This window comes from Hipposideros armiger, unplaced genomic scaffold (genome assembly GCF_001890085.2).
Source record: "Hipposideros armiger isolate ML-2016 unplaced genomic scaffold, ASM189008v1 scaffold_311, whole genome shotgun sequence".
NCBI lineage: Eukaryota > Metazoa > Chordata > Mammalia > Chiroptera > Hipposideridae > Hipposideros > Hipposideros armiger.
The window spans coordinates 316888-333410 of NW_017731661.1; the positions used below are offsets into that span (position 1 = coordinate 316888).

At 51.0% G+C, this 16523-nt stretch overlaps 2 protein-coding genes across 2 annotated transcripts in view; one reads left to right on the top strand and one right to left on the bottom strand.

Annotated features, from left to right (window-relative positions):
- Positions 1 to 8227, top strand: part of VWA2 (von Willebrand factor A domain containing 2) — a 45241-nt gene extending 37014 nt beyond the window's left edge. The window contains exons 11-14 of the mRNA XM_019660107.1: positions 489 to 1061; positions 3191 to 3742; positions 4430 to 4555; positions 5357 to 8227. Coding sequence (XP_019515652.1) covers positions 489 to 1061; positions 3191 to 3742; positions 4430 to 4555; positions 5357 to 5472 — 1367 coding nt within the window. The 3' untranslated portion in view covers positions 5473 to 8227. The remainder of the gene's footprint in view (positions 1 to 488; positions 1062 to 3190; positions 3743 to 4429; positions 4556 to 5356) is intronic.
- Positions 8228 to 8310: 83 nt separating this feature from the next.
- The window catches only part of AFAP1L2 (actin filament associated protein 1 like 2), a 38935-nt gene continuing 30722 nt past the window's right edge, over positions 8311 to 16523 (bottom strand). Inside the window, exons 13-21 of the mRNA XM_019660090.1 lie at positions 15771 to 15982; positions 13760 to 13905; positions 12829 to 12940; positions 11948 to 12184; positions 11693 to 11870; positions 11102 to 11257; positions 10304 to 10497; positions 10059 to 10181; positions 8311 to 9226 (exon numbers count right to left, since the gene is read on the bottom strand). Of these exons, the coding sequence (XP_019515635.1) occupies positions 9200 to 9226; positions 10059 to 10181; positions 10304 to 10497; positions 11102 to 11257; positions 11693 to 11870; positions 11948 to 12184; positions 12829 to 12940; positions 13760 to 13905; positions 15771 to 15982 (1385 nt within the window). The 3' untranslated portion in view covers positions 8311 to 9199. The remainder of the gene's footprint in view (positions 9227 to 10058; positions 10182 to 10303; positions 10498 to 11101; positions 11258 to 11692; positions 11871 to 11947; positions 12185 to 12828; positions 12941 to 13759; positions 13906 to 15770; positions 15983 to 16523) is intronic.

The window sequence follows — 16523 nt, forward strand, 5'->3', positions numbered from 1 at the left end:
CGCTTGGCACATAGTAGGGGCTTGTTAACTTTTTAGAAAATATAGCACTGGGTCAATGGGAGGTTTATGTGGAAGAAATCAATCTTGACTCCCCTACCTCACAAGCCACACAAAACTCAATTCCAGATGGATCATAGATCTGAATGTAAAAGGCAAAGCCGTGAACCTTCTGGAAGAAAACATAGAAGCATTATCTTCATGATTTCTCAAATAGGACACAAGAAGCATTAACCATAATGGGAGAGAGTCATAAAATAGATACATTTTAATTTTTAAATAGTGGTTGGGTGGAGACCCTCAGCCCAGGAGGGAGAGCTGTGTATCTAGCCCTAACTGGGACGATGTGCTCTAGTCACAACGCCCCTGGAGCCTGTTTCTCCACCCATCTCCCTCCCGGGAGGGAGGTTCCTCCTGCCCCATGTGGTGGTGGGAGGGTGACCTGCGTGCCGCAGGTGGCCACGGCATGACGGCTGCTGTGATTCTGACAGCCCCGGCACTGAGCCTGGAATGCAGAATTGACGTCCTCTTCCTGCTGGACAGCTCAGCGGGCACCACGCAGGAGGGCTTCCTGCGGGCCAAGGCCTTTGTGAAGCGGTTTGTACAGGCCTCGCTGAACGAGGACTCTCGGGCCCGCGTGGGCGTGGCCTGGTACAGCAGGGAGCTGGTGGTGGTGGTGCCTGTGGGCGAGTACCAGGATGTGCCGGACCTGGTCAGGAGCCTTGATGCCATCCCCTTCAGCGGAGGTGCCACCCTGACGGGCAGTGCCCTGCGGCAGGCGGCAGAGCGCGGCTTTGGGAGCGCCATCAGGACAGGCCAGGACCGTCCACGCAGAGTGGTGGTCTTGCTCACTGAGTCACGCTCCCAGGACGAGGTGGCCGGCCCCGCACGTCACGCCAGGGTCCGAGAGCTGCTCCTGCTGGGCATAGGCAGCAAGGCCCTGCGGGAAGAGCTGGAGGAGATTACAGGCAACCCAAAGCACGTCATGGTCTACACCAACCCACAGGACCTGTTCAACCAAGCCCCGGTGCTGCAGCGGAAGCTTTGTAGCCGGCCGCGGCCAGGTAAGGTCCCCAAGCCTGTGTCAGCTCCGGACTGACCTCGGCCTGACCCAGGGCCACTGGTCAGTGGCGGGCCCTTACTTTTATCAGTAAACCAAGACTTGTGCTAGGGGCTGGAGTCACAGCCCCACTTTTATGTATTAGTCACATGACTAGTAACTTCTAAGTTTACTGGTCAATAAAATGGGACCAATAATAGCACTTCCTGAAGGGCTTTTGTGAGGATTAAGTAAGACAAGCAGTGCAGTGTACACAGTACAGAGTACACACTCAGAAAATTTTAAGTGTTGCTATTTATTATTACTACTAACAATTATTAACAAGGAGCTCAGAATCTACTAAGCGTGCTCTAGACGAGCAGCTTTCCAGCTTCTTTGATGTCTGCCCACAGAAAAGTACATTTCCCAGTGTGCACATACATGCACATACACATGCAGCTGAAACAGATGTTTCATGAAACGAGACTTGTCCTTTCTACCTGAGATGTGTTCTGATGATATCTCCGATTGAGTTTCACAACCCATGAAGTTGATTCCATGACCCACCACTGGGGGCGCTCTAGAAAATGCTGGCCCCTGGAGTAGACCTCCCATCGGTGGGCAGGGCCTTAACCTGCGCGGCCCTGGTGATGTAGCAGCTGAAACACATCCTTGACGGGGGCCGCCTGACTTCTCCTCCAGAGAGGTGGGAGGTGGGAAGCTGCATAAGGAATTCAGCTCCTCAGCCTGTGTCACTCTCACCAGAGGTGAGACCTTCCTTTCTACAATGGGGAAGGATGGGGAGTGGCTGCCCACACCCACCTGGACCTTCCAGTCTGGTTTCTCCATGGCAGCCAGAGTGGGTTTTTTAAAAAATAGTTTTAGATTTACAGAAAAATGGTGACAAGAGTTCCCACATACTCCACAAGCCGTGTCCCTCTTGTAAGATATTAACAAGGTACATTTATCACAATTAATGAGCCAGTGTTGATAGGTTATTAAAGTCTATACTTTATTTAGATTTCCTTAGTTTTGACCTAATGTTGTTCTTCTGTTCCAAGGATTCCATCCAGGATCCCACGTTACATGTCGTCACCACTGTGTCTCCTTAGGCCCCTCTTGGCTGCGACAGTTTCTCAGACCTTGCTTGTGTTCAGAATGGTTTTTAAAAGCCAGTAAATCAGATCTTCTTACTCTGTACTTAAGTCTTTCCAGCAGTTCCCCTCTGCACTTGGAATTAAACCCAAATTCATTCCGCTGTTTTCCGAGAGCTCCTATGGTCTAGTCCCTGGGGGCTCTCTGCGGCCCCTGCATGGAGTAGGGATGGGGGAGTACCTTAGAAGCACACCCCTCACTCCTCCCCAGCTCACACTTACTCCTCCTGCAGTTCTTAGCGGAAACGTCACTCCTCAGAGAAGCCCTGACCCCTTCTCCCAATCTACTAATGGTGCATCTGCTGGCCTTCCCACAGGACCCTGATTTTCCCCTCATGGCTGCTCATATAATTTGTAATTCTCTGTTTGTTTCACGTCTGTCTCTCCATAGACCGTCAGCCCATGAAGGGCAGACATGAACCCATTTTGTCCACTTGGTATAATTACTATAGTACCTTGTATACAGTGCATGGTACATGGAGGGTGCTTAGTAATGGGATGGATGAGGGTGCAGGGGAAGTTGCTGTCATGAAGGGCCCCCAGAACTCAGTGGCTTACATACGATAGACGTTTATTTCTCTCACATAACAGCCCAGAGGTGAGCGGCCTGGGCCAGCGGGGTGGCTTGGCTACCTTGTGGCTCCTCCTCTAGGTCCAAGGTCACTGTTTTTCAGCCAGCAGGAAGGGTGGGGAGGGGGCGGGAGTGGAGGGCAAGCAGCTTCCTTCTGAGGACGTAACTTGGAAACTGTGTAATTACTTCCAATCTCATTCCATCTGATAGAACTTAAGACACATGGCCACACCACCTCTAGCTGCCAGGGAGGCTGGGAGTGTGGTCTAGCTGGGCGTTCATACGTCCTGCTAATATTCTAGGAGAGGGTGGAGGGCAGCTGCTGCAGTGGACACACAGCATACTGTCCCCGCCTTGCTGGCCTGGTCCGGAGGCGGGGTTCCGCCTGGCAGAGCTGGTCCCTGAGGCCCACCCTGCTTGCTTCCACAGGCTGCCAGGCCCAGTCGCTGGACCTGGTCTTCCTGCTGGACGCTTCGGCCTCAGTGGGGCCTGAGAACTTCGCCCAGATGCAGAGCTTCGTGAGAAGCTGCACCCTCCAGTTTGACGTGAACCCTGACGTGACCCAGATCGGCCTGGTGGTGTATGGCAGCCGGGTCCAGACAGCCTTCGGGCTGGACACTCATGTCACCCAGGCTGCAGTGCTGCGGGCCATGAGCCAGGCCCCCTACCTGGGTGGGGCGGGCTCGGCAGGCACAGCCTTGCTGCACATCCATGACAAGGTGATGACTATCCCCAGGGGCGCCCGGCCTGGTGTCCCCAAGGCTGTGGTGGTTCTCACAGGTGGGAGAGGGGCGGAGGACGCGGCCGCCCCTGCGCAGAAGCTGAGGAACAACGGTGTCTCTGTCTTGGTGGTGGGTGTGGGGCCTGTCCTGAGGGACGCGCTGCGGAGGCTGGCAGGTCCCCGCGACGCCCTGATCCACGTGGCAGCCTACACAGACCTGAGGTACCACCAGGACGTGCTCATCGAGTGGCTATGTAGAGGTAAGTGGGGGAATCCACACCTTCAGGGCTGCCTCCAAGGGGGGGGCCCTCAGCCAGAGCCTTCACATCTTTATAGGGACTCCAACACCTAGCGACTGAGCACTTTCAATGTGCCAAATTCTGTGCTAAATCCTGTGCTCATATGAAATCCTGTGGTGGGCACAACCTTCCCCATGTGACATTCAGGGTGCAGTACATTTAACACAGATACCCCTCCCCATACTTGAGAATGTATAAACCCCATTTAAACAAAAAGCATTGCTAGAATTCCCCCAGATCCCCCAGAAGGGTCTAAGGATCTCGAGTTAACAATGACCTTGGAGCATGAGAGCGCGAGGAGCAAACAATGCCAGGCCAGCCTGACTCCAAAGCTTCCTTTGGCCACTGGCATCCTTTCCACCTTTTTAAAAGTGTGTGGCTGTCAGAATAATCATAAGCACTACTACAGCACAGCACATCTGAGAGAAAGGCTCTCCATATACATGGAGGGAGGCGGGGTCTTCTCCCTGGCCAGGCAGTACGGAGCACCAGCCATGTGCTAACCTGTGGCTTAAGGCCCAAAGGAAGGTCTGAGATGTGTAAGACAGTAAGCACCCTAGTGGCCTCACATCTATCTGCCCTGCGTTTCCTTGAGGGGGTTGGGCCCTTAGAGAGGAGGGCTGGGCCTGGACACATTCTGTCTTATAGAAACCAAGCGGCTGGTCAACCTCTGTAAACCCAGCCCATGCATGAACGAGGGCACCTGCGTCCTGCGGAATGGGAACTACCACTGCGAGTGCCGAGGTGGCTGGGAGGGCCCCCACTGTGAGACCCGTAAGTGGGGCCCTTGCTGGGCATGTGAGCTGCGGTGGTATTCTGAGACTTGCCAAGCCCTGGGGACTCTGTTGAAGGCAGGTTCTAGGGTTTGCTCAGGGCAAGGAAACCACGCCATCATCTGTTCATTCATGCACGAGACATTTAGTGGGGGTCTCCTCCGTCCGGGTGTCGTTCTGGGGGCAGGGAATTAGCAGTAAACAAGACAGTAAGAATCTCTGTTCTCGTGGTGCTTCTGTACTAGTGCGGGAGATGGTAAACGAGGACAACATGGAGTGTATTAGATGGGGATCAGCACACTTGAGAAAAAGAATGGCAGCTGGAAGGCCTCCTAGAGGGGCCTCGGTCAGGGCCACAGTGGACCCGGAGTAAGTCAGGACATGGGCACAGATGCAGGTCGGTGGGTAGATGTGGTGTGAGTTCTTATTTGAGTGTTTCTATTTGCTCAGTGAAAACAGGAATCAGCTGAGAGTGAGGGTGGGACGGAGGTGCTGGAGGTTGGTAGAGAGAGAAGGGGACTAGACGAAGGACATAGAGGATGACTGTTGGGCCCACCTGGGGCTGCTGTTCATGAATTTAAAGTTAGAACAGCCAGCAACCAGAAGACGGTTCTGGATGGACTCGGGTTTTCAGCCACCGGCAGAGGATGGCTTCCTGAAGCCGGGGAGTGGGTCTAAGGGGCCCTCAGATAGGGCCTCTGATCTGGCTGCTTCTGCGTGAAGTGTAAGAACAGGACATGGAGGGGCCCTCGAGGCTGCCGGCTGGGTGAGAGGACTCAGACACTCCTCACTTCTTTCCCAGGGACCTTGAGAGGAGATACCCCCAAAGCACGTGGCTCCCGCCGACAGCCTGCAGCAGGGGAGCAGCAGGACCCCTCCCAGCAGCTACAGAGAAGGCCTGAGCACCCTGGGCGCTGACTGGGCGCCTGCCCTCAGCGGAGCATCCTGTCTCATGGGGGTCCTTCGAGTGTCTGCCTCCAGCTGTCTAGAAACCTCCTGCCCACTTTCCTCACCCAGGGATGCGAGATGTAGACCGTCTGCTTAGGGACATGGTGGCAGCTGATTTCATCCACTAGTGATGATGTTGAAAATGCTTGATGTGTAAGTAACAACTCACTTTCTGTACCTGGCTGTGTCCTGTTGAGCTTGTGTCACCTGCCACCTTTCCCCTGAGGAGAAGCAAAGGGACCCGGAAACTTTTGATGGCCTATTTAAAGCTTGCCCACAGCCAATGCTAAATAGAATGTGGTTGCAACAGGGATGCGCAAAAGAAGGCAGTGATGAGAGTGTCATTTCGACCACTGAAGCGGTGGCATTTCAAGATGGAAAAAGTATGGACCATTTTATCCATCTTTTCCCCAAAGATGTCCTGGATGCATTTGTTTTTCGTGTGCAAAGGGGCTTGAGTGGCATTTGTGACTTCTGGTGACTGGATTGGTGTGGAGGAGAGACTTGTCCCCAGGCTGGAAGGTGACTGATCAACTAGCTGGTGGGGTTATGGGGGAGGGGCGGAGTGTGCAAACAGCCCTGGTTCTGAGGGGCCACGTGCAGTTGGCCTGGGTACTGGGCTACATGCTCTAGGACGGGCTTCCTTGTAGAGTTTGCTTAGGAAGGGTTAACTGCAGGGTGTTTTGAGTGCTTTTCGTACTCTCCTTTTAGTGGGGCAAAAAGGCGAATTCTTAAACTCAACAAATACAGCATAAAGAAACTTAGATGGGTTTTGCTTTATGAAACATAGATCTTAGGTTGTCTCATTCTTGTTTTGCTTTTTATGGGTAGTTCTTAAATGAATGTTTCAAGAAATGACGTTGGGCCTTTATGTAACAGGAGTGTTTGTAGCACTATGGCAAACAGGCTTTAGTTGGGCTATTTTCTGGAAAACCAGGTACTTCCTCACCCCTGCAGTATTTAGGCACCATTTCTTCCCGGTGGTGACGTTGTTTTGAGTTCAGTTTTCCAGTAGGAAGCATTGTAGAGCTCTGACCTAAATCCAGACACTTTTTCATAGCTTCTCTTTTTATGTAAGTAATGGAATGTTTTGATGTGCAGATATTCAAGGCTACCTTGATTTAAACACCACTTAGCTTTAAGAACTTCTGGATTTCTGGTACAAAGCACTTGAAGAGGTTATCGCCACGGTATTGTCAGATGGTGAAAATAAAAAGGCTGGTGGACCAAGACTGGGTCAGGACAGTCATTTGTGTCCAAGGGATATTTTCATTCCTGTGACTACGCTGGCCTTGGCAGAGGGTGACATCAGAGCAGGGTCACATGTCCACCCAGCAGTGGCTGAAAGGTGATGTTGGAGAACTTACATGAATTCACTGTTTTTAAGTTCACAGCAGTTTAATCATTTTATAGCAACGGCTGTTTGTCTGGTTCAGGGCTGGTATTTGGACGTCCCATTTGAATTGCTTGGACTTAAAATAAAAACCCACAAAACTGTGGGTTAGATATTGATGGCTTTACTGTTTCTAGTTTTAGGTCCCAGCCCTTGAAAATGTTTTACCTTTTCTAGTGAAGGTGCCACTGACTAGTTCAACCCTTTCTTTCAGCGTCCCCATAGCAGCAGAGGGAATTCCTATTTTACTGCCTAAACAGCCATGCCTTTTTCTTTCATTTAAATAAAACAGGCTTTTAATTTATACAAACAATAAAAAAAGGTTTTCCTTGTAAAAATTAAAACATGGCAGATAAGCCATAAATCTTTTATTTTCTCAGAATGATCCTGATTTCAACCAATTTGCTGAATGGCTGTAGTTCTAATAGTTAATTGATTCTCTTGCTTCTCCAGAAAAATATCACTTACCAATGACAGTTTTGTTTCTTCCTTTTGAAGTTTTATACTCAGTTTTCTCATCATTTTGCATTATCTAGGACCTGCAGGATAGTGTTTTTAAAAAAGCAACAGTGCGTATCCGCTTCTGGACTTGAAAGAACTTTTTCATCATTATATGTTATTTTCTGTGGATCGTTTTATAAAGGTAGCAATGCAGATTATGAAGAGTGTTTATCATGAATGTTGAGGTATGCATTTCTGCTTTCTTCAAGATTTTTTTTCGTGTTTATTCTGTTCATATGATAAATTACCTATTAGTATATTTTAAATTATTGAACCACCTTGATTCCTTGGATAAATGCTATGATTCTTTAAACACTGCATAAATGTGCTTATCTTAAAAATGACAGAGCCAAAATCTGGTGCAGTAAAAAGACAACCTTAAGGCAATATTGAAGACAGACCTGAAAAAGAGGCTTTAAGTACCACTACTGACCACATTTTTTAAATTACAAGAAAATGCTATGACTACAACAGCATAGCTCTGATGCCAAAAATCCAACACATTTCTTGCAAAAGAAAAAAACCCCCAATCTCATTTTTGGACTTATATGACAAAGTTCTTTAAAATAAGCACACTTATGCTAGAAACTTTAATTATTACTAAGTATTGGTATGTTTCTTTCCCCTCAAGAATGATTTGGAGTGTGTTTCAACGTCTAGGCTTTTTCAGTCACTTTCTGCAGATGTTTCCTATGTCGTTGGTACATTGTTACGTTACACTATTAAAATCCTTTCAATCTTATATCTCTGCTACTTTAAGAGGCTTAACATCTCACCTTGTGGTTCTACCAGTTTTTACTGCACACAGTTTGAAGTTCAGCGTGTAAATAACCAAGATGTTTCCCCCCTGAAGTAGAAGTCCACCAGGCCCTGCCCCAAGTCATTCCATGAAATACAAGAAAACCCCCCCAAAATACAATTAACATTTTATTAAAAAAAAAAACAAAAACAAACCTAACTCATCACTTGGTAAAGGGACACCAAGTGTTTTTTATGACAAAGGAAAGAAATGCCCTGGGATTAGAAAGACAATAAGAGTCAAAAGACCTTTTGTTCTCAGGAACCAGTGTTAGGGAACTAACTCAGAACCCCCAGAAATGAGGCAGAGATGACAGGTGAAATGGTTCAACCTGTGTTAATAAGCAATGCCACCCGAAGAAAGGAGTGGGACAGCACAAAGAACAGCGCTGCCCGTTTTCAGAGAAGAGGGAGACCACGAAAACAAAATTCACTACTTTTTCTCTTGGAAGGGGCCTGGACATTAAGCTCAAGTTCAAAAACAGGGACTAAGGTGGCATTATTTTAAATAACTCTTCCCTTAAGAATGGCAGGGCCACAGGACTGAATCTGTAAACACAAGGTAATCTTTTTTTTTCCCCCTATGGTAATGTAAAAAGTCAGTTAAATCTCAAAAGACACTCCACTGTTCTAAATCATAGGATTTTAAACATTTTTTAAAAAATATAATACAGCATCGCTTTAAAAAGTCCTTAATGTGGACAGTGCCTCAGTGTGGTCCCAGGTATTTTCTCCTTTGTTACCATTTCTCAAAAACTGGGCCATAGACGGTTTTACACTGGCGATATCGGTGCCATTGAAAATCACAACTTTCTGTTGTATCACTTCCTTTGGCTCTGAACAGGGACAGAGCCTCCTCTTAGCCGAAGCTTTCCATTTGCAGCTCCCCGGTCCTTGCTTTTCCTTCTAAACAGACTCACCCTCTGCCAGAGTTGCTGCTTTAATGAAGCAAGATTGTCACCAAGGTCCATACTGACAGGAGAATCTTTAGATGAAGCATGTTTCCTAACTGGTTCCTTTCTTCTCCCATTCCTAGGGCGCCATTCAAATACCAGCACCCACCCCCACAAAAAAAAAGGAGAAAGTTATATTCTGCAGCAATCTGCATAGGCATAGAAACAGTTAGCAATTATGTTTCAACCCCCGTATGTTTGTCGCTGTTTGGGGCCCTGTTATGAGGTTTTTGAGGCTGTGGCACAGCAGAGCACTGTGACTGAGGGGTGATATCTGGCAGGGCAGTGAGGGAGCTGGGGCTCCCCTGAATTTAATAGTCCTTGGTGCAGAGGCCTCAAAATTTCTCCAGCAGGTTATCAGGATAGAACTAAGGAGCAGAGTTTGCCAAAAACAAAGGCAGCTCTAGGCATGTCCTTTACTATATACAAAGGAGTAAAGGATTAATAACCCTTTTCATCTAGCCCTCAGGGAAAAACCCAGTCATGGCAATCCATTCCTCGTTCACACCTTCCTGAGCCATTTGCCAGCAGCTAGCTGCCTGGGCAGCTTCAGGCACATCCCATCACCCATCTGAACCTCTTGTTTTCATGGCGGAAGCCCTTTAGAGTCACTGACTCTTTGATTTGAAAACTATCCACTCACAGTCTGTCTCTGCACTGCGGCTCCCTGCCCTGGAATCAGGTAGTTCAAGGGTTCCAGTGTCCTCAGGCTGACTGGTAAGAACCTTTCTGGTTGGTCAGTGCCAACGACTGAGTCAAAGGTACAGCAAAGCCCCATCCCCCGTGCCTCTTCCTGCTGAGAGCGATGCCCAAAGCAGGGAAACGCCACCCGGGTCAGAAGAGGGGCCCCCCGCTTAGGGACAGTTCTGCTGCCACCGGTGGCCCGAAGGAAGCTGGGAGTGACCGCTTACCTTGGCTTTCTGAAGGACCGAGCCTTTGCCTGTGACCATGACGGAAAGAGGCCTGTTCTTGAGGGCTGTTGCAGAGTTGACTGGGGTACAGTCTGCGGCACGGGAGGGGGCAGCAGCTTTGGGCTGTGGTGACAGGAGAAGAGCGAGGCCTGAGCCAGTGGGACGGAGATATGACCCAATTCCCCCAACCCTGGCCCAGGAGGCCCTGCCAGCATCTCAGAGGAAGCACGGCTCCTGGCACTCACTCGGGGGCTCACGTTCTCCAGGTGGGTGGTGTCCACGGTGGTGCCCAGGGTCATGGGCCCAGCCTCGGCCTTCTTCAGGTTGTCCTTCACCTCCACGATGCTGAGCTCGAGGTCCACACGCCTGCTCTCCTCGACCCGGCACTCCTCGTCGATGTCCTTCAGCTTCTGCTCCAGGCTGCTCAGGACGCCCTTGTCTGCAATGAGAATTAAGCTGGCTGCAGCAAGCAGTGTGTCAGCCAAGGCCAGGAAAAGGCCTTTAAAAGGCAAGCGGCTAGGTCATGGCTGACGGATGATAGGAGGATGACCTGGAAAAGCATCTAGAAGGACTCAGATTTCTTTGCAGGCATCTTACGTTTTTGTTCACGTTAAAGAAATGAAGGCTGGACATGAAGGATGATGTAGGACAGGCGTGTTGAATGCAAGGAGCATGCCCTGGGGTCTCGGGAAAAGGAGTTGGCACTTCATCCAAAGATGGACCAAGGAACATGAGTACATTTAAGTGACAATAAAATACGTAAGGTCTAAACTACAATGTTTAGAGATGTTTTCCTTTAACCATCTTTTTATACTACCTCCTGGTCCTACTGACAACAGGTCAGAGGGTCTCTCTGCACAGGACAGCAACCTTTCGGACAGGATGGAGGGGAGAGAGGATTTCGAGGGGGCGCATGCACCTGTGCCAAAGACTGGATCTGTGCACCTGGCCCGCAGCCCCTGCGACTCAGCCCCGGAAGCCCAAGCCCACACGTACCCCGAGCCGAAGGCCCCTCTGACCTCTCTGCCTGGGAGGCCCCTTACCTGTACATTTTAACAGGGTCTCTTTCAGTTCCCGTTTCTCTTTCCGGAGCTGAGCCAGGTGTCCCCGGATTTCTTCCTTTTTCTTCTCAAGCCTCTCCTTCTCCTCTGTGTAGCGCTTCACCTCGGCTTCTGTCCTGTTCTTGCCAAGTTTGATCTCTACAAACCCAGAGAGGGGAACTCCCAGGTCAGCCAGGCTGGAATGTGAGGGCTGTCCCCCACCCACTGCGCAGACTCAGGACAGAACCTGGGGCTCTGCCAGTAGCTCAGAGCTGGACCCAGGCCGGCCTCGCGGGAACAGAAAAGGGCAACTGGGTCCACACCTTTCCTGTGGGGCATTGAGCAAGTCCCTTCACCTCTATGAACCTGTGTCCCTCTAGGAAAGGGAAAGAATTGGCCTAACTTCTCTGACCCATTTTTTTTTTTTTTTTTTTTTTTGTAAGTGGTTTCCTCAGCGGCTGCTCAGCTCGGGCTGGACTTGAACTGCTGTTGCTCAGAGCTCAAACTCTTGAGCGAGCTCTTAACCAACTGAGCCACTCTGCCGGCCCTCTCTGACCCATTTTAAAACATTCAACTCTCATCCAGCATAGGCACCTGCAGAGGTCACCCTCAACCTGTCCTTCACAGGTGCGCTGGCCTCGGCATGGGTGACAGCCACTGGGTCGGGACAGCTCGGTGGGAAGGAGATTTTCTGCTGTTCAGTCTGGATTTTGATGGTCGTGATTCTCAGGGAAGGCTCTTCAGTCTCCAGACTCTCCCGCTGCTCCGTGGGCTGTTGGAGAAAGCAAACATGACTCAGCCAGGCCGAGAAAGGTGGGGCGGGCTCACCTGCTGGGAGACAGCCTGTACCTGCAGCTCTGGGGTATCTGTAGACTTCAGGAGGGGCTCATCTGGGGCAGGGCCTGGGTCTGCAGGGAGGGCTGCAGCTGGAGGGTCCTGGTGGGACGGTGTGGGGGAGCACTCCTGGGCCTGGGGACCCCCTGGGCTGTACAGGAAGGACTTGACAGGCGTGAGGTCCAGGTACACGCGGTCGGGGTCTGGCTCGCTTGAAGCATCTGTGGCGGGGGCTGCTTCCTCGGGGTCCACCTGTAGAGAAAGGGAGTCAGGTGGCTTTCACCATTGCCTCTACCCCCTGGGCTGTGGAGGCGGTCCCCTCCCCATGCTGGAGTGGGCAGGGACCCTCCCCTGGGGAAGCCGCCTATTGAGCTGGAGTTAGGCCAGGGTTCAAGTCCTGGATTTACCACTCGAGGTGGGAGACCCAGGACAGAGTACTAACTTTCCTGAACTTTATTTCCTCATCCGTAGGAGAGGATAGTACCCCCCTATCAGGCAGTTAGGATTAAAGGCGATAACCCACAGAAGCCCTTAGTGCAGCAGGGAGTCCAATGTCTGGTGACTAGAACCTGCTGTCAATATGATGATTCCACCTCCACTTTCAATTTGGGCTCAGAGGCTAAGGCTGTCACTGCTCCCAATCCTGACAGCACACTCCCGCTCCCAGCTCTCACTGACCAGAGCGGTTAACCAGCTGTTTCATCTAGACAAGCCCGCATGCCAGGCAGACTGCACACACCAGCATAAAAGATGACCTTGTTGCACCTAGGTTTCTGCACTGATGGCCCTGCAGGTGACCTGGAATCCACCCATCTTAGGGCCAATCTAAGATGGCATTGAGGTTTAGCAGGCGGAGGACTGGGAGCCCCGGGCCACTGCCCCACCGGCGCCCTTACCGCAGCCGTCAGCTCCGACATCTCCACGTCATCGTACAGCAGTTCCTGGTGATCCTGGCTGGGCAGGCCATCAATGTAAGTGTTCGGCTCGGAGAACTTTCTCTGCATCAGTCTGGAAGACACAGGAGGATTCAGCACCCACCGGCTGGGAAAAGCCACCAGTCTCAAAGGATTTGGCCGTGAATGCTGCCAGCTGTGCGGGAGACCCCAGGACTAGCTGTGGCCTCACTTGAACACGAATTCATTTATGTAGGGGTGGCCCTTCCTCACTTCCCAGAGCCTTCCTACGAGAACTCTCAGGTCCAAATTTCTCTTCCAGAAACACCAACTTCCCTTGCCCCACTCCCCTCCTCTCAGCATCCTTTTGGCATCTTCTGACTGCCTTTCAGGATCTCCTTCAACCACCACCAAATCCTCTCACTTCATCTTCACGACACACTTGGGACAGCACAGGCTGGAGACGTTCCCCGTTTTGTATATAAGGGATTTTGATTTATGGGCTCAGCCAGCTCCCAACAGGGCCCCTGAGCCGCCTGCCCCAGGACCGCTTCTCCCGGAGAGGGCCCCAGTTTGCTCATCTGGAAAGCAGTGCCACCTCTGCCTTGCTTATTCCAGGGTGCACGCGGGGGACCCAGGGAGGGATACATGGGAAAGTGCTGAATCAACAGTAGGGAGCGTCAGGAAACTTGCTGGGAAGTGTCTAGCCCAAGCTAAGGATCCTGTGGCGGCTCTGGGCCCGCGGACAGGCCAGGCCTCCCTCAGGGTGGCAGCCTGGCCCGGGTCCTCCCGTTGCTGGTAGAACAAGGCTGGCTGACCAAGAGTTCTCTGCTGCCACCCTGCTTGACGGGCCACCAGAGGCCAGTTGGGGCCTAAAGACTAGAAGCGTGACTGGGAAAGGGAGGGTGTAAAGCACAAGGCCCTTCATACTCACAGCAGAGAGGTTTTGGCCGCACTCACAATACAGGAAACCCTATCTGCATCCACATAGTCGTAGGTGAATTCTTCTGGGTCTGTCTTAGAGCCCGACTCCAAGAGCAGGAGGCCTAGCCAGTGGCCCATTTCCTCAGAAGATTTGGCCTAGGGGGAGACAGAGAGGGACATGGCAGGTCTGGAGTGTGCCCAGCCCCTCACTGGGCAAGAACGGCACCCCTGCCCTGATACTTAGCCTGGGCAAGGCATCTCAGAGAGCCTGGGGCCACGCTCTCTAATTTTCACCAGTCTACCCCATCCCTCAGGGACCCCAACTAACACTTCCTGCCATTAGTGATACTTGGATGCGATGGACATTTATAAATCACAAGCACCACGTGTGATTTATATACATGTATTTCTAGAACACTAATGGACAAGGACAGAACTATTAAAATTACATGCATTTTAGGTTGACACCTCTATGTTTTGAACTGTCACATGTCAGGGTATCACCCTAATCCCTACATACGTCACTGCCTGGATCCCCTGCTAAGAAATAACGAAATTCAAATTTATTTTTGTTTACAGTTTCAAGAGTCAAGATGTCTTAAATACCTTACACCAGGGCAACAGTCTCCTCTAAATCATGAACTAAATCCCATGGAAATTGGGGCTTGGGTTTTGTTTTCTTTTTTTCCCAGGGGACAATGCATTCTAATCAAATACATACACTGGATATTTCTATTAAAATGCCAGTGTTGTTTCTTGCCTTTATAATGAGAAAAAAATGGGAATTCTATAAATACTACAGGTTTAGTTTCGTGAGAAAAAACAGCTACCACTTCATCTTACACAACACAGCTCCAACACCTCCTGCTGTGCTCTCTGAATCCTGGAGGCAGCTATGAGCTGGGTTGGATATTTAGCTGGTTTCCTTTTCCCATTTATTTTCAAGTGGGTTTCTCAATAAAGCTTTTCACAGTCATCCCCTAGTTCCTGTTACCACCATCTCTGCCCTGGGCAATGGGAACAGTTTCTTAACAAGTTCATATTGTCCCTTATCCCCCCTTCCACCTGGCCCATCCCCTCCAACAGCTGAAGGAGGCATCTCAAAATGTACCTCTCAGCATGTCAAGCCTCCCTTGAAGCCCCTCAGGGTCTCCCATTCATTGCTCTTAGGATCAATCCCCCTCCCCTCCCAGCCTGGTCACACATGCTTCCGCCCCCACCCCCAGCACACCGGCTTTCACTCATAGCCACAGCACCCACCCTACCGTTTTTTTCAGCAACTGTTATTAAGTCATCAATTGGGTAATTAATTGAATAGCATCCCACTCTCACACTAGAATGTAAGTTCCATGCAGGCAGGGAGCTTTCCTGTCTTGTTTACATGTTATCATACTAAGCAGATATCAGTCTAGGGGACAGATGTGCAAAACTTGCCCCTGAGAAGCAATTGGGATGTGGATCTTTTAGCCACCAGAGGGCAGTACTGGAGCAAAATTTGGAATGAAGACCTCTGGAGTAGATGAAAAGGTGTGAACTGGGGAGTGTGGTGTGTTTCTGTGCTTAACTCTGGCTGGGGCCCACCCAACTCAATGCAAGGCATTATGTCACCTCTTATTTTGTAAATGTGACATTACATTACACAGAGGGTGGGGAGTGGGAAAAGCGTAATTGTATCACAAACCTGATTCTTCCCCTCCGATAAGCCCTAACGGTCGTCATTTTTGTGTACTGGGCTCCATCTGGTGATACACAAACTAAATCAAACCCACTGTGAATCCCCAGAAGGTTTTCCCAGCAGCTCGGGAGTTATAAATACTCCCTCCCTAAGTGCAGGAAGTAGCTCATTGTCCGCTCCCAGAACACAACCACCCTGAGGTCAGAAAGGGAATGGAAATGTTTCAAAAATGCAAACAATCTCAGGCAGAGGAAACAAAAATAATGCACATCTACACTGGGTCTCCAGGACTTGCCGCGAGCAGCCTCAACTTCCCCGCCCTTCCTGCCACCACGGGCCTCAGTACCTCCAGTTTGGCCAGCTCCTCGCCATTGTGCAGGATGCGGAAGGAGTACAGGTGGTCCGGGCTCGGGTCCGGGACCACCTCACAGCCCACCAGGCTGAGGGGCTGCTGGGCCACCTTGCTCCGGTTCCGGTCCTGGTAAAAGTGCAGGTGACTGTCCCTGATGCAGCACCAGCGTGACTTCCACTGGCTGTTCACCAGTATGTTCAGGTAACCTGCAGGAGAGGATGTGGCTGCAGGAGGGTGTGGCTGGCGACAGGTGTCCAGGCTGCCACTGCCCCTGGGCCTCCCGGGGGCTCCCCCAGAGCCTCCGTGCCAAGACTTGTCACGCTTTGCCTGAGAAACGTTCTTAACTCACAGAGGCTAATCTCATAGCCTGTTTCTTCCCTCCTCCATGTGAGCAGCTAGACCCTCGGAGGGTGGGCAGCACAGCTCCATTGGTTTTTGCCAAAGGTGTGTCCGGAGGGAAGTGAGCTGCGTCTTGGACGAGGCCAGGCCACGACGTACGTTTACAGGACGGAGGAACCCCCATCTGAGGCCTCGTCTCCATGGCAGTGAGCGCCCGGCTGCAGCACCCTCCTTCTGCCTCTGGTCAATTAGGCCACAGGCAGAAAGCTCGCCCCACAGAGGGTCTCCAGCAGGGGCAAACCCCCCCCCTGCCTCCACAGCCTTTGCTTTCCAGCTCCCGTGACGGCCTTGCCATCCCTGGGTCCCACCAGTCTCAGCCCGCAAAGCCCTCCTCCCCTTGGCCAGGTC